Source organism: Bidens hawaiensis, unplaced genomic scaffold (genome assembly GCF_021521415.1).
Source record: "Bidens hawaiensis isolate Kalapana, Puna unplaced genomic scaffold, B.hawaiensis_p1.1 tig00001087_1, whole genome shotgun sequence".
Lineage (NCBI taxonomy): Eukaryota > Viridiplantae > Streptophyta > Magnoliopsida > Asterales > Asteraceae > Bidens > Bidens hawaiensis.
The window spans coordinates 3,819,899-3,842,424 of NW_027491062.1; the positions used below are offsets into that span (position 1 = coordinate 3,819,899).

Here is a 22,526-nt window from a genome sequence, read left to right on the forward strand (position 1 = left end):
TTAACTAGGACTAGAATTAACGAATTTCTATGTGAATCAAGATCTAGAAAAAGAAAATTTTCCATCACTGGCTCAAATCCATTAATAATTTATACCCGGTGCAACTTATTATGGGGGTACTAATGACAAAACAACCCACTTAGGTCTTTAGCAATAAAGTGATAGATTGTCTACCGTGGACGACTTAATAATCGATTTGTTATTCATGATGGAATAGGATATATGTCACATATAACGTATATATATGTGTGTGAAATCTCAATGTGTATATGTGTGAACTCTCGGGTGGGTAAAAGTGAATATGTAGTAATTTTGACGTTATTTTACTAATCTCCTGAAAATAACGTTAAAGGTGGCGGAAGGTTAGTCATGCATCATGTGGTGGCGTTGATAGCCGAAAGACAAGGGTACATGCACCAATCAGCCGGTGTCCCGTTAATTGAGTGTTATGTGTCTTATGTCTAAGGCTTGATGCAAAACTACTATCGAGCTGGAGGTCTCACCGGAAACAGCTTCTCTATTCCTATGGGGTCGAGATAATGTTGTTTACATCTTACCCTCCTCAGACCCTACCATATTGTTATTTGTGGGATATACTGAGTACGACGACGATGATGGTAGTGGTGGTGGTGGTGATGACGACGACGCCGATGACGATGAATCAAGTAAAGACTATATAGGTTTCACACTTGCATTTTTCATTGCAAACAACGATTTCCTTGTATACATCTAAATCTTAGTTATTCCATTGGACATGATAGATTGAAAACTCAGTTAATTTAACCCTCAATACACACTACTCGACACTTCATAATAGAAATAAATCTTTTTATAGATTTTCACTATTCAATTATCTATTAGTATTAACGTATTTAGTGATCAAGATTTTATTTACGGCATTTCAAAACATGTGATCTACTAAATCATTAATACAAACAATATCCACATACCAAATGCGGTTGGAGCAATATACCTTGCGGCACATATTATTTGTTAGCCACAATTCATTTATTTAATTACCATATGAAACATATAGTAAATATCTATAAAAAGAAATTAGCAGACTTGTTTCTTTTATAGTTTTATTTGACTTTCTGAAGTTTTTCTTTTGTGAAACAAAAAGATTTTATTTAATAAACTCAAAACAACTTTTGAAGGCGTTTATAGTATCTCCTTTTAAGGCAAAATTTATTTTACTTTATAGCACTCGAACCTAAAACTTTTGGATGTTTGATAGATTTTATAGACCACCAATTGCTTTTGGGTGATTGTTACTTGTTCCACTTGTATGCACAAGTGTGAAATTGAACTATACCGCTCCTCAAAATCTGATATCAAAGTTCAATTACGGAATCATTTCATCACCTTGTGTTCATAGCAAGTCTCAGTGGCGGATTCATTAAGATCATACAACTTATAACAATTTTAGTGTTAATTGCAGTTTCATTAGTAGATTGTGGCCCAAGTGCCCACGTTTTGTTTACTTTGGGACGCGTGAGTTGAGGTTATGGCGTGTAACCTTAACGGGTCCGTTAAACAAGTCAAAACTTTTCCATTTTATACTTATAATATGTGTTTGTATACAAGTGTGAAAGAAAAGCATAATGCACACTAAGAAAAATATAGCTATAAATATATATGATTTTCTACAAGTGAAACTCACTAATAGTGCGCGTTTTAAGATAGTTTAAGTGCCATTTCTTGAAGAAGAGTCTTCTTCTGTAACGCATTTATCACCTGCTTTGTTTCAGCATGTGCCAGCACATCAGCCACTATAGCTGCAGCATGACCAAGCGGTTCCTCTGAAGATCTTTTCAGCATGAAAGCCTGTTCAACATAACCCAACAAAAGTTCGGCTCAATATCATTAACAATTAATGTTTTTGGCTTTCATTTTTCAAATTAAAAAAAAATCTACACAAACTATGCCCACATCCCAACTCAGTGTGTGTGTGTGTTTGAGAGAGAGAGAACCTGGCCATGATGTGAGATGGTCAATGTGCACGGTGACTGCATCCATGGTTCACCGTCTATTTGAACAGGCAATTGAGCAAGAAGCTGAATTTTAATGGTCCGACCCTGTGCAAGCCTTCGAGCTCGAGAAAGCCCTACCTGAGAATTATATAAAATATTCTTCTTAGATTAATATGTAAAACCAAAGACGTTAACGGATTGGACAGACACAAGAAGCAAACAGAGGTTAAAATTTCCGTCACGTTAATTGCATAATAATGTAATAAACTGCATTTCTGAAACAACATTACCTGAAGCTTTCCAAGATGCCAGGTCCCTGATATGCTCACAACTTCAAGCATCCCATCGTGCATAGATTGGGGATCAAAATTATCATAATTATCTTCCTCATTCTGCCACAAGTCTACACCACCCATATAACTGCCAGTATTGGCAACTAAAACACCTTCAGCATCCTAAAAACATAAAACCATATTATTGTTCAGTACAAGTAATTAATAAATGAATAACCGGAATTAAATTGAATGAAAACTATTTAACTAACCTCAGGGACCTCAACATCAACGCCATCTACCTCGACTTTAACTTGCCAAGGATAATCCGCAAATGTTCTATCCATAATAGTTCTAGCACCTTCTCTAGCATACAAAACTTTATTCATAAACTGCAATGATAAATATTAGTTTTAGCTTGGTGAAAATAATTGGGTACAGGAAACAAAATGTGACCAGCTGCCACTAGGCCTGTAAACAAATCGAACATTCAGTGTACCGTTTGTAAACGCTCGGTTATTGGTGAGAAGTTCGTTTATGTTAGTTTATTTAATAAACGAGCAAATAGGAACAAAGAGTTTGTTCATAGTTAAATGAAAGAACATGAACACATGCCTTGTTCGTAATTCGTGAACATTCATCTAAGTTCGTTGTTCACTAACGAACAAGCATAACTGATCATATATGAGCGAACATAACTGAACATATATGAACGAACATAATTGAGCTAAAACAATATAAAAGTAAATGTGAAAAACAAAGTGTTGGGCCTAAAAGTTTATTAAAATTAGGTACATTGTAATGGGCATATATCATTTAAATAAAATATTAACGAATGCAAATGAAGAACTTAAACAAACATTAACTAACGGACATGCATGAACGAAAACGAAGAAACTTAATGAACGAACTTAAATGAATGCTCATGAACATAAAGTCCCTGAGGTTAGTTAAATAGTTTTAGCTCAGTTATGAATGAACATATATGTTTGTTCACATATGTTCAGTTATGTCTGTTCGTTTGTGAACAGTTCATTTACAATGTTAATGAACAAACATGAACATAAAAACCATGTTCATATAATTGTCCGTGTTCGAGCGTTTGTTCATTTAAAGTTAAATGAACAAACCCGAACATGTTCTGCTCATGCTCATTCGGTTCGTTTGAGAACCTAGTTGTCACTTAAATATAGTATTAATATAAGCCAATTGAGCCGCATGCAATTACATGCGAATTTCTAATATTAATTTTTTCTATCAAATTTAAATAAAGCACATGTTCCAAGCCTCAATGGCTCAACATACATTTAAGATAATAAAAACAAATTCACACCTGATTATAAAATTTCTCTGGATTCTCCTCCCTCAGATTGTGGATTTCTAGAGCAACCTTTGCATCACATCCAACACCTACAGTAACATTTTTCAAAAGCCGTTTATACGTGATTATAACAAAATCAGGTATAGTAATAAGATTTCACATACCAAGATAATTATTCATAAATTTCGGGGATCGAAGGTGCTTTCCCTTTTGGTTAGTTATAGAAACCTTCCAACGATCAAGAAGGGTTACAGCAGCATGTTCTATGTCATGCAGCATTGTGCAGAGACCACTCTGTTTATCTAATGATCCCAAACCACCTCCCCAACCTAAAACTCTTGCCAGGTCATTTCCAGTGCCAGCTGGCAGGATAGCAACAGGTGGCGGAGAAACAAAATTCTGTTTTTCAATCGCGTCCAGTACCCATCCCACCGTCCCATCACCACCAGATACAAGAATTCTGAAATGAGGTACTTTTCTAAATAGATGAAGACCAGCTTCCGGCCCCTCTGTTGAACTCAACTCAAAAACCTGCAAAATATAGAGCATTTGTTCGGATATAGGCAAAACACAATAGTTTTTATAAAAACAATAAACTTGAATCTCGTTATGATCCACTGACCTGAACAGGGTTCAAGAGTATATTCATCCGTATCCTGAGTGAATCACCTCTTTGAGCACCACTTTTCTTGTTAATGAAGACTAAAAGAGGCCTTGCATCTGGACCCAAATCAGTCAACTCATATTTCTGTTTCATTCCTGTTACATAGGACTCAATCTTTTTACTATCTGATAAGCTTCTTTTGAAACTGAGCTTTCTACCAAACTTGACCACATCACCATCTTGGTGTTGACTTGAACCATTCGTTTTCGTGTTTATGTTCTCATTGTAGTTTTCCTTTTCTTGTGCTATATTTGAAGCATCATTTGCTAAATTACTATCGGCGGTGCTTTCTGTAGAAGATTCCCCTACATTATTATTACTACTTCCCACAGATACTTCACTTCCTTGCTTATTTTTGTTACTTTGGTTCCTAATACTCGCGCGCACAGTAGATGCAATCTCATTAGCACCATGAGTAATGGAACTCAAGATTCCACCAGATGAGGTCCGTCTCAACTCCTTAACATGAAGAGGTGACACAATCAACCTTCTAAACGGGCCCAAATCACAAACATCACCTGTGTCACTATAAAGACTACTATGACAGTCAACATGAACCAACCGTTGACACCATAAGCAGCACCATATTGGTGAGCCACCAAGAAAAGAAGCACTACATGGCTCTTCACAATGGCTGCAAAATGAGATTTCATCAGGTTGGTCAACCACCTCGGTCCACCTGATAGCCCATAGGTGCAGGACATGACTAGCCCCAATCATAGATACACATTTACAATCTCTGTGAGCCTTTCTTGAACAACTGAGGTGAGCTACAGCCCCACATATTCTACAACGGTTAATATGTCCAACAGTCTGAGAGGACGAAACTGATTTTAAACACACGCAACAGTTTAAGTTTTTTGCACGGGGCCCAGAATCTAGATACCATGTATGAGCGGCTAGAGGAACCTTGTTTCTTAACTTAGGATCCTTCTTTTTCCTTACAGTAGCTTTCATTACACTTAGACTTAGGTCTCTTCTCCATTGGAAAGCAGTATATACAATAGTTAGGATACCAATAATGCCAGCAACAAAACAAGAGATGATGAAGACAGGTGATTCTGCTAATTCAGATGGATTTTTGTTTATCCATGCTGGAGGCAAACTCTCAGGCTGACTGTAGTCGTCCATTCTCTAATTTGGGATATTATGCATCTAGAAAGGTCAACTCATGCTCACATGCAAACACACTTTACACAAATGATGATGGTCTTCAAAAGTTAATCTGGAAGCATATAATAAGCCTAGACTTTATGATGATAACTTAACAGCCACTATATATCACCTACAAAAAAAATTAATTGTGTGAAGTGTGAACATTAGACAGGTTACAGAAAGATAGCAAATCTGAACACAATAATGAAACGATACCTAATGTATAAATTTCTAAACCCATGTCTCTACTTATGTCACAGCCAAATCACCCAGTTAAAGTATCATTTTACAGTAATTACTACCATAGATGTTAAGTATTTCATTCAGATACAATGTAATTGAATGAGTTCAAAAGAACTGAAAAACTGTATTGGCAACTAATATGTACGTGTACTGAATAACTGAAAATCAGATCGAGATTACAATGAAAAAGATAATAATAATAAAGTTAACCAACTAATGATAATGATTTAAAGGAACTTAAAAACTGTATTGATAGAATACTATTTTTATGTGTACTAAATAATTGAAAATCAAATCTCGATTACAATGAAAAATAATAATTTAAAAGCTAACAAACTAATGATCATAATAATACGTTAATAACTATTAAACTGTGTGTTGCAGTGATGTGGGGAGCACAAATCTCTCCAATAGTCAAACCACTACCCCCGAGCGCCAAGCTCTTCCACCCCCTGCTCGCCATCCCAGTAACACCCAAGAGGGCTAAAAAGGTGGGGCCCACCCCATTTCAGCCAGTCATAACTCTTTTTTTTAATATTCGGTTAAACCACGACCCTTTTTAAAGAGTGTGTCAGTTAAAGCCCACTGCCTACGTGGCGGCTTAACTAACCAAACCACAACACTCAGTCTTATAATATTCAAACCAAAGATTGAATAATGACTAAATTAAAGAAAAATGATAATAATAACTACAATAGAAAACAAAAACTGAGGTAATGCCTAATAATAACCTAACACCGCCAACACAATCATCATAGAACTAGCCCCCTGGTAGTATATTATATACCCCCATCCGATCACCAGAACAGAGCAGTAATTTTATGTCTTGAATTACAAACATAGTATCAAATTATCAATAAGTAAATCACAACAAATGCAATTCAACAACAAATTTCTACGTTTCTATCACTAAACCGTGAATCTGAATCTTCTTTTCCCCAACACAAGACAAAATTGGAGCCTTGTACGGGAATATCGTTTAGGCTCATCGAGCCTTGTTTATTTTAAGTTTTAACACTTTTGGACTTCTATGTATTAATTTCACACAGCATAACCGAGCTCAAGCCGAGCTTAGGCTCGTCTAAGGATTTTCTCAAGATATATAAATGTATTTAAATATGTATATAATATAATAAACATAAACAAGCCAAGCTCGAGTTTGAAAGTAGACTCACAAGCCGAGATCAAGCTTTTGATGTAAAGCTCAGGTCGGCTCGGCTTGGCTCGTTCACACCCCTAGTTAAGGGTGTGCGTGGTGCCGTTTGGGGCTAAAACCAAACCAAAAACCAAATTTTCGGTTTTTGAATATTTCGAAACTGTTCGGTTTCAGTTTTCCGGTTTTGGTTTTGGTTTTGGTTTTGGTTTTGGTTTTCGGTTTTTGCCTTTTGAGCTTGAGAATTTAGACCGAAAAAAAAGTAATCCAAAAATAATGAATTTAAGTATAAATAATTTTGTTAATTGTTAACTAATAGACTATTATACATTAGGCAAAAACATATTTGAGTTACATATTCATTAAATTCTTATAAATTACCTAAATAAAAAATAAAAAAAATAAAAATCTAGGAATTCGGTTTGAAATGGTTTATATTACATGCAAAACCAAAACCATAAAACCAAAGTGTCGGTTCGGTTTTTTCGGTTTAAAATTTTTGGTTTCAGATCAATATTTTCGGTTTCTGGCACACCCCTAACCCTAGTTTAAAGTCTTAAATAAAGAACCCTAACAAACACAGTAAACAATAACTAAACCACAACAAATACAATACAATACAATTGAACAACAAAATTGTAGGTTTTGTATCACTAAACCAAGCATTCAACCACAGTCACCATTATTAATCTCACACAGTAATAACATAATCAACCGTAATAATCATTCAAACAATAAGACGAACAGAATACTTACAACGCGTCGGTTTCCGTGTGTAATGATCCGGCAAACAGAAAAACCCTAGCCGGAAACAAGTCTTGAGGATCACGCAATCAGCATACACCACGGAAACGTCGTCGTATGATAGATCTGTATGTATGTATGTATAGCTTCTTGTGCGTTTTAGCTTTAATAATAATATTATGTTTCGGAAAAGAAGATTCAGATTCGTTATGTGGGCGCGAGAACACGAGATTAGACCCCCGGGTAATACGTGGCAATCCCGTGGCAGATCCGTAGCATGGGTTATATTGATTTTGACTAGACGGGTGCCCGCGCGATGCAGCGGGAAAAAAAATCATAGTAATCATGTTCGTTTGAAACTTTGAAAACGTTTGAACTAATCATCACTTTTGGTCAGCTGGTTTCCGAATGTTCAAACCATAGCAAACAGTTTGGTTTGTGGTTTATACAGAAATTTGGCCATATAAAACCGGACTGGACGGTAAACTTATTATTAAGGCTCAATTCATGAAACCAAAACCATTGGTAACGATTTAGTTTAAAGTTTCTACGGTTCAATTTCGGTTCTCAATAACAAATAATCGAACCAACGGTATAACTTAGAAACCGTTAAAACCGAATTGTGAACGCCATACGTAATATGTTAATTTTTTTATTTGAAAAATTATAGCAATACCATGCCCAAATTAAAGACAATAAAATGCTCATTTTTATGGCGTAATTTTTTATAAAAAATATTAACGTATGAAAAAGTTATGGCCGTTGTAAATTGTTGGTGAGAAGTTATTTACAATTAAATTAAAATGAATGTATAGGTAAAGATAAAGGTTCAAAGAAGTAACTATTTCTTATATTTACAAAAGTTGATTATAGTTGAGGGGGCAATGTTGTAACTATTTCAAGACATAATTTGTAGTTGTCCATCTCTTACATGCTATATAAGATGTACTTTAAGCTTTAAAAGTTGTAATTTACTTAAAAATAAGTGCCTTAATTTGCCCTTATTTGGTGTATTATATATAGTATAGATATGTCACAATAATAATAATATTAATAATTATGGAGCATGGGATATTTGTTACTATTAGTCGATTGTGTCTCAAAAAACCCCTCAGGAAAATGATATGTGTGCCTAGTCATTGGATTTTAGTAGTGCCGACAGATCCACATTACACGTTATAACGTCATGCTTTTTTTTGGACGGCATGTAGGGTAATGGCTCCTTTTGTACGCGCGCGTCATAGGAGACTTAGACAGTGCCTGGCCCCAATCAGGTTATTAGCACTCGGTGCTCGGCTGTCGTCTTGGCAGGTAAATGCGTCCGAGGATTTGACACGGGTGTTTATCGAAGCCCGGTACCCAACACTCTCCTGGCTTCAGTAATAACTCGGTGGAGGGTTTGACGATTTGCCGACTGAGCTAGCCATCATTGACATATCATGTTTTTTTATTTAACTTAATAATAATAATAATATAACATTCTATGGTTGATTTTGCCTTATATTATTATCACCGAACCTAAAAGTTTTTTTTTCTCTGTTTTTTCTTTTTAACTAATATCATGATTTCAAGGTGTCGATTATCCAGAGTTGGTTTCTCGAAAATTTTACCTAATTAATCAGGTTACTGAAAAAACTAACTTGAGGTATTTTTACTTTTGAACGGCCGGCTCAATTGTCGTGGAGGTCTAAAGCGAAGTAAGAATCTGAGACCCTCTTTCTAAATTTTATTTTAGCAAATTTACCAAACAAATTACTAACAGAAACATTCAACATAAATCAAGTTAAAACTTAAAATACAATCTCATCAAACAGAAAAATGAAGATAATTACATAAAAAATAGTAAATTGCGTAAAAAAATATTAGAACCTAATAAAAAATGGTCAACCGAATATTCTTTAATTCCACTAGAATCAAGATTCCTAATCTTAACTTTTGTTTGAGAACAACCGAATATTCTTTAATTCCACTAGAATCAAGATTCCTAATCTTAACTTTTGTTTGAGAACAATGGATGAATAATGATTTTGCCGAAATAGTAATTAAAACCTAATCAAAATAAAGAACAAATTTCGAGACATTTCAGTATACAAGGTCGACTAGGCCTCAATAGTCTAAGCAATATAATGGTTTTTGAATTCTCAATTTCCTTGGAATACTATAATTTCTAAAAAAAAAGATTGGAGCATAAGAAGGATGGAAGCTCAAAGACATTACCTCATTTGGATATCTCTTGAGTCGAAACTTACTGTATTTTCACTATCCAATGTTTAAAACATTGTGTTGTAGAATACTGACATAAACAATGTTCCAAGTAAGATTTGAACTTTTGCAATTGACATTCTAGAGCCGGGTCTTACTGTGTTTTCGCGATCCGATTAGTGAGAACTGACTTTTCCGGTTCTATAACTGATCCGGTTTTCTATAATAGGTTTCGGTTCCGATTCACGAAACATATGCGTATGAATAAGACAATCCCAACCCATTACCACATATCGAATTAATTAATTCCTCACACAATTCACATACTTGTAACTACTGCCATCGTTCATCAATGGCGTCATTCGCCGTCCCGTCGCCCAAATCACCGGCTTTGTGCGCGTTTCAGCGAAGCCGACGGAACACGAAGCACGGCCAGAACTCGGTTGCTCATATCCGGTGGGGTTTGAAGTCCAACACTGCTGGAACCACACCTTCTCTAGGGTTTAAGGTACTTCTATTATTGTTGCATACTTACATATTGCATATATATTTATATATATCTGCTAGGATTTGATTTCTCATCACAACCTGTTAGGTTAAGTTACTGTTATTTCGTTATCTGTAGGTATCTAAGAAGTATGAGAACAATGGTATGGCAATGTCTGCTCACCTTAAAAAGGTTATTATTATTATTATTATGTACTTACGGTTATAATGCTCGCTTAGGGCTGTAAACGAATTGAAAGGTGAACTGTTTGGCTGGAAGTTCGTTTATGTTTCTTCGTTTAGTAAATAAACGGACATGAATGACAAGTTCGTTTGATTAGTTAAATGAACGAACATGAACATAAGCCTTGTGCGTGCAATTGTGTTCATGAAAGTTCGATAAGGTGCTTGTTAGCGTTCGTTTACGTCCGTCTATGTTCACTAATGTTTGTTTGTTTATTTTTGTTCATTAAAGGTTTTTTATATTTTAATGACTTTTGTAATCTTATTATATAGATTTAAGTAAAACTATATGTACTATTAAAAATATATATAAGTATTATTTTACTAATTTCTATGTGAATTAACATATGAATATGAATGTCAAAAGAACACCAACACAAACTTAGTAGTCGGACCAAGCCGTTAGCACTGATCATTTTCGGGTAGAAAATAAAATAAACTAAAATATTGTTTATAATTATGTTCTTATGTGTTCATGAACAAGTTCATTTCATTAATGAACACATACAAGAAATTTCGGTCCGTTAGGTGTTCATGAACCATTCGTTTGTCCGATAAAGCTTAAAGCTTAATGGACGAACATGAACGAGGCTTTGCCCGGTTTGGTTTGGTTCGTATACAGCCCTATGGCCTATGCTCACTTGTTGCACGCTGGATATGCTCCAAGTCTCATATTTATTTAATGTTGCTTTTAGAAGTCAAATTCTTCACCGTCTTCCGAGAAGCCGGTGGAATCAACTTCACCAGAAACCCTAGTTCCTGATGATGCATCAGTTTCTGCATTGATGAAACAAGTTTCAGAGCTTGTTCGGTATGAATCAAGTCTTTTACATACAAAACCATTAACTTTACCACAAATGATTAATGATTTGTATTTTCAGGCTTGTGGATTCAACTGATATTGTGGAGCTGGAGCTAAAGCAGCCGGGATGTGAAGTTGTTATAAGGAAGAAGGAAGCTTTACCATTACCACCAGCAGCAGCGTCTCCTATGGTTATGATGCAATCTCCGCAGCCCCAGGCTGTGTTTCAATCACAACCACTACCGCCGCCACCACCACCAACAGTGGTGGCTGCTGCATCTCCTTCTGCACCAGCAACTCCTGCAAAGCTAAAGTCCTCTCATCCTCCGTTAAAAAGCCCAATGGCTGGAACCTTCTATCGTTCTCCTGCACCAGCTGCACCCCCTTTTGTGAAGGTTGTAATTGTAATGTATATTATATGTGTTATGTTGTCATTTTAATGCAGTGCATGTTTTTTTAGGTTGGAGACAAGGTTAAAAAAGGTCAGGTTGTGTGCATTATTGAGGCTATGAAGTTGATGAATGAGATTGAGGTAATTCTTCACATTTTTGGTTCAATATTTATTGGCATGACACTCTTTAGCATATAGACAATACATATTGATATGCAGCTATTATTGACCTCTGTTATTTTGTTAGGCTGATCAATCAGGAACGATTGTTGACATTCTTGCTGAGGATGGAAAACCAGTTAGTCTTGATATGGTATATATCTCTCACTCACTCACACACACACACAGAGTCGTTAAAAAATATACATGTTTAGGGTTCAAAGTGGCAAGATGGTGGGTTGGGTAACAGGTCAAAATGAGCATTTTGTGCGATTTTTTATGAATAATCAATGCACACTACTTATTAGGGGTGTTCTTCGGGTTATTTATTCGGGTTTCGGTTTGTTCGGGTCGGGTTGTTCGGGTTTGAGCTCAGAACAAATTGACCCAAGAACCGACCCAAATAAGTTCGGTTTATTCGGGTTTCGGGTTAATCGGGTCGGTTTAATTCGGGTCGGGTTTCGGGTTCAACAAATTAAAAAAATTTATCCACCTTTATACAATATAAAAAAAACATATTCTAAGCCGTTATAAAACCGTAATATACAACCATATTCAATAATGAATTATAATAATTAGCAAAACCTAATATTTATCATACAAGCATGCATTAGACGGGATAGAGTGTTGTAACATGTGGATCAATACTTGTGTAGATTGAAAAAACATGCCCAATACATATTGGTTTAAATACTATACTATTTAATTTTTTGAATTGAAAATACATTCTCAACATGTTTTATGGTAATTAATACATTGGGATCCAATGTGATAGATCCAGATATTAATTGGAGTATTGAGAAAGCCGAACAAGAATATATATGGTCACTATGTTACTTCACCGCTAAACTACCTTATAAAAATTAGGATACATACATCGATGTATCATACTTCGGGTTATTCGGGTCAACCCGAATAAGGGTATTTCAACCCAAATACCGACCCGAATATTTTATCTCGGGTTCGGGTTAAGAGTTTAATCGGTTCGGGTGAATTCGGATCGGGTTATTCGGGTCTCGAGCCGCTTCGGTTCGGGTTCCTTATTCGGGTACGGATAAAAAACACACCCCTACTACTTATGATCACAAAACAATGTATTATTGTATACGAATAATTTTGCAGGTTTAATGCATCAAAAATGAATGTTGTGTAAGTTTTAAGTTTTAACTTGTTTGACGTGTTCTCCTTTTAGCTAAACTTCTTGATTTGATTTGGTTGAGATGATACACAACCAAATTCAATCCATTCGTAATTAAACAGTTCAAAACTGTATCTTTTTTCTTGTTAATGTGACTAAGAACATCATTGTTTACTGCAGCCTCTAGTTGTTATCGAACCATGACGGAAGGACCAACTAGCTTAGGCTGTCACTTTTGTTTCGTGTCACGTGACACGTTTTTGTATGCCTTATGTAAGAAAGCACAACTAACCATTATTTGTGAGGACAATCTATCAGCCATGTGATCTTGTAACTAGTTTTCAGGTTATAAATAGGTAGTAGAAATTGGAAAAGATTGTAGCATCTTGGTTATGATGGGTAAACTTGGTATCCTCTATTAACTCGGTTGTATTCTAATGGAATGGAAAATCGATTATCTTTTGGTTGGTTACTATGGTATCAAAGCAATTCACATTGCATAAACGAGTCGATGTTGATAGGGCTGAAGGTCCGCTCGCAAAAGAGTTTTCAAACTTTAGCTCAGCTCACTTAATAGTATTTAGTTATTTTTATCAGTTACTATGTAATAATATTTATTATATAGTTTTTATGTTGAATAAAATTATTATTTTTATAAAAACATTAATCTGACAAGTCTAAACGAGATTGGTATATGAAGAAGTTAAGTTTTTTTATGTATTTGGTTGACAAAAGAATCATGAAGAAATTGGAATACACAACTGCTGCCACGGTGCCACCACCTACTAATTCTCGTCGAACCTCCACCACTTATAGCTTGCCTCTACCCACACACACCACCACTTATGGGCCTCCTTTGTCGGCTTCGCCAGCTGCACCATCATTGCCACGATCATAGCTACCACTAACACCGTCATTGCCACCATTACTGGAATGGCAAATTCATTCTAATTCCAATTTCATTCGTTACTCAAACATGTTAACTTTAAAAATAAGAATTCAATTTCCAATATAGTAAAAAGAGAAATATGCCATTTGTCTCCCTGGTTAATATACACATTCGATGGGTTTCCTTTTAAAAAAGAATTTGCGAACTTTGGACCATCGTATTATTTGGGCGGGTCTGTCTGACTCCTTGCCGTCAGTTGACCGACAAAAAAACTGTGAAATTACCTTTTTACCCCTGAGTCTATAATTAAACTTAAAACTAAATATCCCTGTTTCGTGTAGTTGGTGGAGTTCGAAGCCCAGACCCCCGGTTTAACAACAAACAAAACAAACCAGTTGGACTGAGCTACCCTTTAACAAAACTACACAATATCTAATATATATTAAGCACCTGAAAATAGTAGTTTCTTGTATATGTGTATATATTCTGTGTATATTGTATGTATGTATGATGTATATATATATACTCTGTATATATATATTGTATGTATGCTGTATATATTGTGTATATATATGTATATAAACTGTGTATATATTATGTATATATGTATGTATATATTATAGCTGTATGTATGTATGCTGTATATATATGTATGTATGTAGCTGTATGTATGTCTGTGTGTATTATATGTATGTATGTATGTAGCTGTATGTATGTATGTTGTACTTATATGTATGTAGCTGTATGTATGTCTGTGTATATTATATGTATGTATATACTGTATATGTATATATTGTACGTATGCTGTATATATGTATATATACTGTCATTTAACAAACTTTTTGTTAAAAAACGACGAAACGGGTCGTATTTTAGTAAACTTTTTGTTAAAAAACGACGAACCGGCTTGTTTTTTAGTAAACTTTTTGTTAAAAAACGACGAACCGGCTCGTTTTTTAGTAAAGTGTTAAAAAACGACGAAACGGGTCGTATTTTAACAACGTTTTTGTTAAAAAACGACGAAACGGGTCGTATTTTAACAAACTTTTTGTTAAAAAACGACGAAACGGGTCGTATTTTAACAAAGTTTTTTGTTAAAAAACGACGAAACGGGCCGTATTTTAACAAACTTTTTGTTAAAAAAACGACGAAACGGGTCGTATTTTAGTAAACTTTTTGTTAAAAAACGACGAACCAGCTTGTTTTTTAACAAACCTTTTGTTAAAAAACGACGAAACGGGTCGTATTTTAACAAAGTTTTTGTTAAAAAACGACGAAACGGGTCGTATTTTAACAAACTTTTTGTTAAAAAACGACGAAACGGGTCGTATTTTAGTAAACTTTTTGTTAAAAAACGACGAACTGGCTCGTTTTTTAGTAAACTTTTTGTTAAAAAACGACGAAACGGGTCGTATTTTAACAAAGTTTTTTGTTAAAAAACGACGAAACGGGTCGTATTTTAACAAACTTTTTGTTAAAAAACGACGAAACGGGTCGTATTTTAGTAAACTTTTTGTTAAAAAACGACGAACTGGCTCGTTTTTTAGTAAACTTTTTGTTAAAAAACGACGAAACGGGTCGTATTTTAACAAAGTTTTTTGTTAAAAAACGACGAAACGGGTCGTATTTTAACAAACTTTTTGTTAAAAAACGACGAAACGGGTCGTATTTTAGTAACTTTTTGTTAAAAAACGACGAACCGGCTCGTTTTTTAGTAAACTTTTTGTTAAAAAACGACGAAACGGGTCGTATTTTAACAAAGTTTTTTGTTAAAAAACGACGAAACGGGTCGTATTTTAACAAACTTTTTGTTAAAAAACGACGAAACGGGTCGTATTTTAGTAACTTTTTGTTAAAAAACGACGAACCAGCTCGTTTTTTAGTAAACTTTTTGTTAAAAAACGACGAAACGGGTCGTATTTTAACAAAGTTTTTTGTTAAAAAACGACGAAACGGGTCGTATTTTAACAAACTTTTTGTTATAAAACGACAAAACGGGTCGTATTTTAGTAAACTTTTTGTTAAAAAACGACGAACCGGCTTGTTTTTTAACAAACTTTTTTGTTAAAAAACGCCGAACCGGCTCGTTTTTTAGTAAACTTTTAACTAAAAAACGACGAACCCAAACCCAAACCACCCGAACCCAAACACAAATCACCCGAACCCGAACCCAAACCACCCGAACCCGAACACAATTAACACAAACAAACATTTTTTTTATATATAACACGAACACAAAATACATATATCAAAACACCCGAATTATAAACTTCGGGATTTCACATACATTACATACCTAATAATAATAATTAGTTCACCCGAATTATAAGCTTCGGGATTTTATATGGGTAGCATCCGGAGACCCGACCCCAAATTCCACCGATGGTGGAAGTTATTCTGGTTTCGGTCGGCTAAATCGACCAACAACCAACCCGTGATCTCACGGGTTCTGAACTCAATCCGGAGATTGAGTTGGATTGGGAGTCCAAAAAGTGCCCTATTGAAGTTGAGGTTCAATATTAGAACCATGTTGCTTGAGCCGGAGACAGGGCCGGAGACGAGAGCGGGGAGCCGGAGACGGGAGCGGGGAGCCGGATACGGGAGCGGGGAGCCGGAGACGGTGAAGGAGCCGAGACGGTTGTGTTCGGGTTTGGTGTTGAGGATGGAAGATGGTGATGGGTAGTTGGTATATATATATGAAGAAGAAGATGTTGAGGAAGAATGAGAAGTTGACGTGGGTAAGGAAGAAGATGGAGGTAAGGAAGAAAGGAAAAGAAGGGGAAGATGGGTGGGAATTGGGTTGGGGTTAAGGGGAAAAAAACAATACCCGGTGATCGGACTCCATTTTTAGCGGCAACATGGTTTTCCAAGCTTTCAAAAAAAATAAAAAACAGAATGGCACAATTTTAGCACCAACATTTCATTTGTGAAAAGACCAAAACACCCTCCATCTTAACAGCCTTTAACGAAAATATTTAACGTTTGGGTACAGACAGACCCGCTCAAATAATACGATGGTCCAAAGTTCGCAAATTCTTTTTTAGGGGGAAACCAATCGAATGTGTATATTAACCAGGGAGACAAATGGCAAAATTCTCAATTTGTAAAGATGATTTTTAGTTAAAATATTGATGTGTGTGTCCAATTCCGGTGCTAAAATATTTTTAGTTTAAATGTTGTTCAACTAGTCTGCTTGTCCAACTAATGGATCGGTAAGACGTCGGAGCCAACATCCGATTGGTTTATACATTGATTTTTCGTCCCGTCGTACTGCGTTTATTTGTGTTATTCTTTTGTTTTTTCGTATTTCTTTTAATAGGATCCGTTATAACTAGTTACATACGCACTTTTAAATTATTTAAGTGTTTATGTTTATTAACTTCGGTCATTTCATAGTTCTTTATTTATTTACCATGATGATGAAGACGACGACCATAATAATAATACTAATAGTAATCATGGGTTTGCATTACGGTTTGGTTTGTATGTTTTGCTGTCTATAGTTTTTTTTTTCTTGAACACCCAGCCAAAACGTCTAAACTGACAAAAGATTACACCATTACCTTTACAACAAACAAACTAAAAGTCTAAAACAACTTAACATAAAATTAAAAGTGACAATAATGCCCTTGAAAAGTGGGTCCATCAGTACTGTTTATTATTGTTAGTTGTGTGTGTTTAAGTGTAAATTGCGAAATTGGCTTATTAATTTTGAAAGCAAACACCAGTAATGAGACAGATAAAAAAGGAAACATGGACACCTATAATGGGACGGAGAGAGTAAAAAATTAACTATATTTAGCATACAAAAAGACTTTGTTATTTTGTGTTTAGTCTCACTTAAGACAAGATATGTTAAAAAAAAGTAAAAACAATTAAATACATGCATGTACAAACATGAACCGTAACTTGATTTAAATTTAAAGTAAAAAACAAAAATCCGTACTGCTTTAGCGGTACACTTGATTCAAATTTAAAGTAAAAAACGACAAACCTTACTGCTTTAGCGGTACAAACTTCAATATATGACAACTCAGGTAAATGCATACTTTAGCGGTAAAAACGACAAGTCTTACTGCTTTAGCGGTACACCAAATGGGATGGGGCTCAGATTTAATGTTTGACAACTGGATTTTACATTAAGTAGTCAAAAAGCAACTATTTGATATAAAAATAATTAAAAAGCTATATTTATAACACCTATTTAAATCACTGACGGGTTATATACCCCTCCTATTATATTATTCAACTCTCAAGAGTCATTGAGAAAACCATTATGTGTGATATGTGTGAGAAAACATCCCACCTAACCTTAACCCATAATTTTTTTATTTTTTATTTATCATGGGCGTAACTTGAATCCCAAGACCAATCATCCAATATTTAGTTATTTTCCATGAGTAAATTATAAATTTGGTCTTATGTTTTCAACTAAAGTATGAAACGTGTTCTTTAATATTGAAAGAATTACACTTAAAAAGATAGTTACAAAGCTAAAATAAATAAATAAATAAATATATCTATCCTAAAGTACTTAAAAGATAATAATCAAGTCTTATGGTCTGATTTTTTATGTGAAATGCAAACCAAACTGTACACTATGACTTAATTAATTGAAACTGGTCACCGATGACCGTTTTGTTACTAAAGCAAGTTCAAATTGACATTATCGAGTCCAAAAATATAACATATGTATGTTTCTTTATATCATTGGTTGCTACATGGCTTTAGGGCTTAAATATCCTTTTAAAAGCATTCACATCCCATCCCGAGAGTATGCAAATTATAGGGTGAGATTTTGAGTGGTTGTGAGTGTAAATTATAGGGTAGAGAGAAATATGTAGTGATTTTTTGTAAATTTGGGGAACATGGTTTGCCCATATTTATTTTTTAATATTTGTTGGATTGGTTGTGAGTAGATAAGAGAGAAAACTGTAATGATAAAGGTATAAAAAATATTATTTAATTGAACATGAGAGAGAAATGTAGTGTTTTTTTAGTGTAATTATAGAGATAAAGATGTAGAATGAGATAAGAATGCTCTAACACCTAAAAAACAAAATATATCCATATGTAAGTGAAATAAAGATGATATATCACATAACAAATAAGACATATTCTTTGTTTTTAGGTGAAATAGTGTTTTCCTACATTAAAGGTTAAAGGGGAATCTCAAGTCAAAGATTTGTGCAGTCAAACAAAAAATTACCCAAATATCCATTAACACAAAATAGGCCCTTTCCTATTGGTTTTTGATGTGTGCAGTGTGTCTTGTTAATTTATGAAAGATGAATCTTTCTTCTTAATGATGGTGATGATGGTTGATGATGATGATTGATGCGTGCAGTGCAGTCTTGTTAATATAGATGAAAGATGGAGTGATTTGCTTTTTTGCACAAGATCGTGTTTTAAATTTATAAAAGTGATTTCTACAAAGACTAAACACACATAAAATAGGCAAGTGTACCTATCGTATATGCAGAATAGTATTGGTAAGAACCAAGTATCGATCCGTGGACACAAAGGTTTCTAATAATATATCGTTGTTTTACCTTAATCGGAGGTTTTAATTATTTTGAGGTTAATTTTGAACTTTTCATAAAATATAAATACTTATAGATAATATGTAGGTGACCGAGATAAGAAATTCTAAACGAGTTGTTCAATTATGCGAAAGTTACCATCTAAGATCAATAATCCACTCTGTTTTAGCATTGATAATTAATATGTAGACATATGATTAACTTGCCATAACAATATGTGATAGATAGCTCCTTAACCCAAAGTGAGCATCTACGGCACTAAGGAGATAGTATGAGCATTTTAATGTCGACCCTTTCCTAATGTCAAACCATCTTAATTATGTCGATTTAAGTTGACAAGTAGTTTCATAAAGTATAAAGATTAGGATTGACCTCGATACCACGAGAACCAATGTCTAACAACTTTTAGGTGGTTGAAGTTAATTCACACAACCTCGCACTTTGGGTGGTTGTAGTTAACTCATGCAACCTCCCCTTGGTTGATTTAAGTAGGTTGTAATTACACATTCCGTTAACATATGGTTTCTTTAGCTAATTTGATATCCTAAGCAAAGCTATATTCGGATTACCAAGGTTTAGAAAAATACACCATAACTTATATCTCATCATTTCTAAGTACAATATAAGGATCCATGTTTCGATAATGTATCAAAGTATTTCTATCTTTCAAGAACATGAATCGATCATGAACGATTGCCAATGGTATTGACAACCACCAACTTTGATTTAGTGATTTAAGATGGTGAAACATTTCTCATTAAAAGATAATTGTAACTTAACCATGTACTTTACTAGACTACATCACATGTCTTGATTATTTATCAAGTAAAACAAAGCTTCTTCATAGATTTTAGATGGTAAAAGGAGTTTAGCTCATAATAAACATGATGATAAACATTAAGATGATTGATGACAACAAATACATGATTAAACTTAGAACAATCTAACCAAATGTAGATGAATCTTTCTTCTTAATGATGGTGATGATGATTGATGCGTGCAGTGCAGTCTTGTTAATATAGATGAAAGATGGAGTGATTTGCTTTTTTGCACAAGATCGTGTTTTAAATTTATAAAAGTGATTTCTACAAAGACTAAACACACATAAATTAGGCAAGTGTACCTATCGTATATGTAGGATAGTATTGGTAAGAACCAAGTATCGATCCGTGGACACAAAGGTTTCTAATAATAAATCGTCGTTTTACCTTAATCGGAGGTTTTAATTATTTTGAGGTTAGTTTTGAACTTTTCATAAAATATAAATACTTATAGATAATATGTAGGTGACCGAGATAAGAAATTCTAAACGAGTTGTTCAATTATGCGAAGGTTACCATCTAAGATCAAGAATCCACTCCATTTTAGCATTGATAATTAATATATAGACATGTGATTAACTTGCCGTAGCAATATGTGATAGATAGCTCCTTAACCCAAAGTGAGCATCTACGGCACTAAGGAGATGGTATGAATCATTTTAAAGTCGACCCTTTCCTAATGTCAAGCCATCTCAATGATGTCGATTTAAGTTGACAAGTAGTTTCATAAGTATAAAGATTAGGATTGACATCGATACCCCGATAGCCAATGTCTAACAACTTTCGGGCGATTGTGGTTGACTTTCACAACCTCCACAATGGGGGGTTGTGGTTAACCTATGCAACCTTCCATTGATCGATTTATGTAGGTTATAATTACACATTCTATTAACATATGATTTCTTTTTTTAATTTGATATCCTAAGCAAAGCTATTTTCGGATTACCAAGGTTTAGAAAAATACACCATAACTTATATCTCATCATTTCTAAGTACGATATAAGGATCCATGTTTCGATAATGTATCAAAGTATTTCTATCTTTCAATAACATGAATCGATCATGAACGATTGCCAATGATATTGACAACCACCAACTTTGATTTAGTGATTTAAGATGGTGAAACATTTCTCATCAAAAGATAATTGTAACTTAACCATGTACTTTACTAGACTACATCACATGTCTTGATTAATTATCAAGTAAAACAAAGCTTCTTCATAGATTTTAGATGGTAAAAGGAGTTTAGCTCATAATAAACATGATGATAAACATTAAGATGATTGATACAAGCAAATACATGATCAAACTTAGAACAATCTAACCAAAAATGTATGAATCCTTCTTCTTAATGATGGTGATGATGGTTGATGATGATGATTAGTGGTGATGGACTCCAAACCTTCAAACTCTTCACTAGATCTTCAAAGTGAGTGTTAGTGTGTGTTTTTATAAGTGAAAACCGGAGAGAATTCTTATCAAGGCACACTCTTCAAATGGCACAAGAGCTTATATTTATAGGCAATCTGGAGTGATAAGCACGGCCCCGTGCTTAATAAGCACGCCCCCGTGCATTTTTATGACATGTGCCAGATTTATTTTGTCGTTTCAGGAAGATAAGCACGGCCCCGTGCTTCCTGAGGAACGGCCCCGTGCTTTTTAGTGACATGTGCTAATTATTTTTGTCGTTTCTGGAAGGTAAGCACGACCCCGTGCTTCCTGAGGCACGGCCCCGCGCTTTTTAGTGACATGTGCTAATTATTTTTGTCGTTTCTGGAAGGTAAGCACGACCCCGTGCTTCCAAAAGCACGGCCCCGTGTTCCCAAAAGCACAGCCCCGTGTTTCCAAAAGCACAGCCCCGTGTTTCCTGAAAGCACAGCCCCATGTTTCCTGATGCACAGCCCCATGTTTCCTGAAGCACAGCCCCATGTTTTGCTGTTTTCATTGGTTTTTCTTTGTTTTTTCATTCGTTTCTTCGTTTGAGGCTTGGATTCACCTGAAAATACATTTTAACATGATAAGTAGTTATTTTAACTATATTATACGATAGAAGTTGCAGTTTTAAGAGATTATTTGATGCTAAAAAGATGTATAATTTTATATACATCAAACATCCCAACACTTGAACCTTGCTTGTCCTCAAGGCAAGCTACTTATCAAGATTCTCTAAAAATAGCAAGTTAGGACTATAGCTTAAACATCCCCAAAAGAGTTCCAAGAAAATGGGAACAAAATAACCAACCTTAAATCATAGGAATATATGTAGTGATATATAAAAAGGTGATTTTGTTTTTATGAGTTTCCGTTTATGCAAAACGTCACGTTCT

At 34.7% G+C, this 22,526-nt stretch overlaps 2 protein-coding genes across 2 annotated transcripts; one reads left to right on the top strand and one right to left on the bottom strand.

Moving 5' to 3' along the window:
* Positions 1–1,581: 1,581 nt before the first annotated feature.
* On the bottom strand, positions 1,582–7,816 carry LOC143558817 (diacylglycerol kinase 1-like). Its single transcript, XM_077047576.1, has 8 exons — positions 7,538–7,816; positions 4,189–5,515; positions 3,731–4,097; positions 3,579–3,655; positions 2,518–2,637; positions 2,264–2,428; positions 1,974–2,111; positions 1,582–1,827 (listed from the first exon to the last, which is right to left on the bottom strand). Exons 2-8 carry the CDS (start codon positions 5,359–5,361, stop codon positions 1,678–1,680), a joined length of 2,190 nt encoding a protein of 729 aa, XP_076903691.1. The 5' UTR covers positions 5,362–5,515; positions 7,538–7,816; the 3' UTR covers positions 1,582–1,677.
* A 2,234-nt stretch (positions 7,817–10,050) lies between these two features.
* On the top strand, positions 10,051–13,390 carry LOC143558825 (biotin carboxyl carrier protein of acetyl-CoA carboxylase, chloroplastic-like). The gene is made up of 7 exons (XM_077047586.1): positions 10,051–10,235; positions 10,353–10,406; positions 11,152–11,267; positions 11,338–11,653; positions 11,719–11,790; positions 11,897–11,962; positions 13,127–13,390. Exons 1-7 carry the CDS (start codon positions 10,080–10,082, stop codon positions 13,148–13,150), a joined length of 804 nt encoding a protein of 267 aa, XP_076903701.1. The 5' UTR covers positions 10,051–10,079; the 3' UTR covers positions 13,151–13,390.
* The last annotated feature ends 9,136 nt before the right edge of the window (positions 13,391–22,526 follow it).

Coding starts and splice junctions, on each gene's coding strand:
- LOC143558817 (XM_077047576.1), bottom strand. CDS start 5,361: ATGGACGACTACAGTCAGCCTGAGAGTTTGCCTCCAGCATGGATAAAC. Junction 2,429..2,517: donor TTGATGTTGAGGTCCCTGAG/GTTAGTTAAATA, acceptor TTATGTTTTTAG/GATGCTGAAGGTGTTTTAGT. Junction 1,828..1,973: donor CCATCTCACATCATGGCCAG/GTTCTCTCTCTC, acceptor TATGTTGAACAG/GCTTTCATGCTGAAAAGATC.
- LOC143558825 (XM_077047586.1), top strand. CDS start 10,080: ATGGCGTCATTCGCCGTCCCGTCGCCCAAATCACCGGCTTTGTGCGCG. Junction 10,236..10,352: donor CACCTTCTCTAGGGTTTAAG/GTACTTCTATTA, acceptor CGTTATCTGTAG/GTATCTAAGAAGTATGAGAA. Junction 10,407..11,151: donor TGTCTGCTCACCTTAAAAAG/GTTATTATTATT, acceptor TGTTGCTTTTAG/AAGTCAAATTCTTCACCGTC.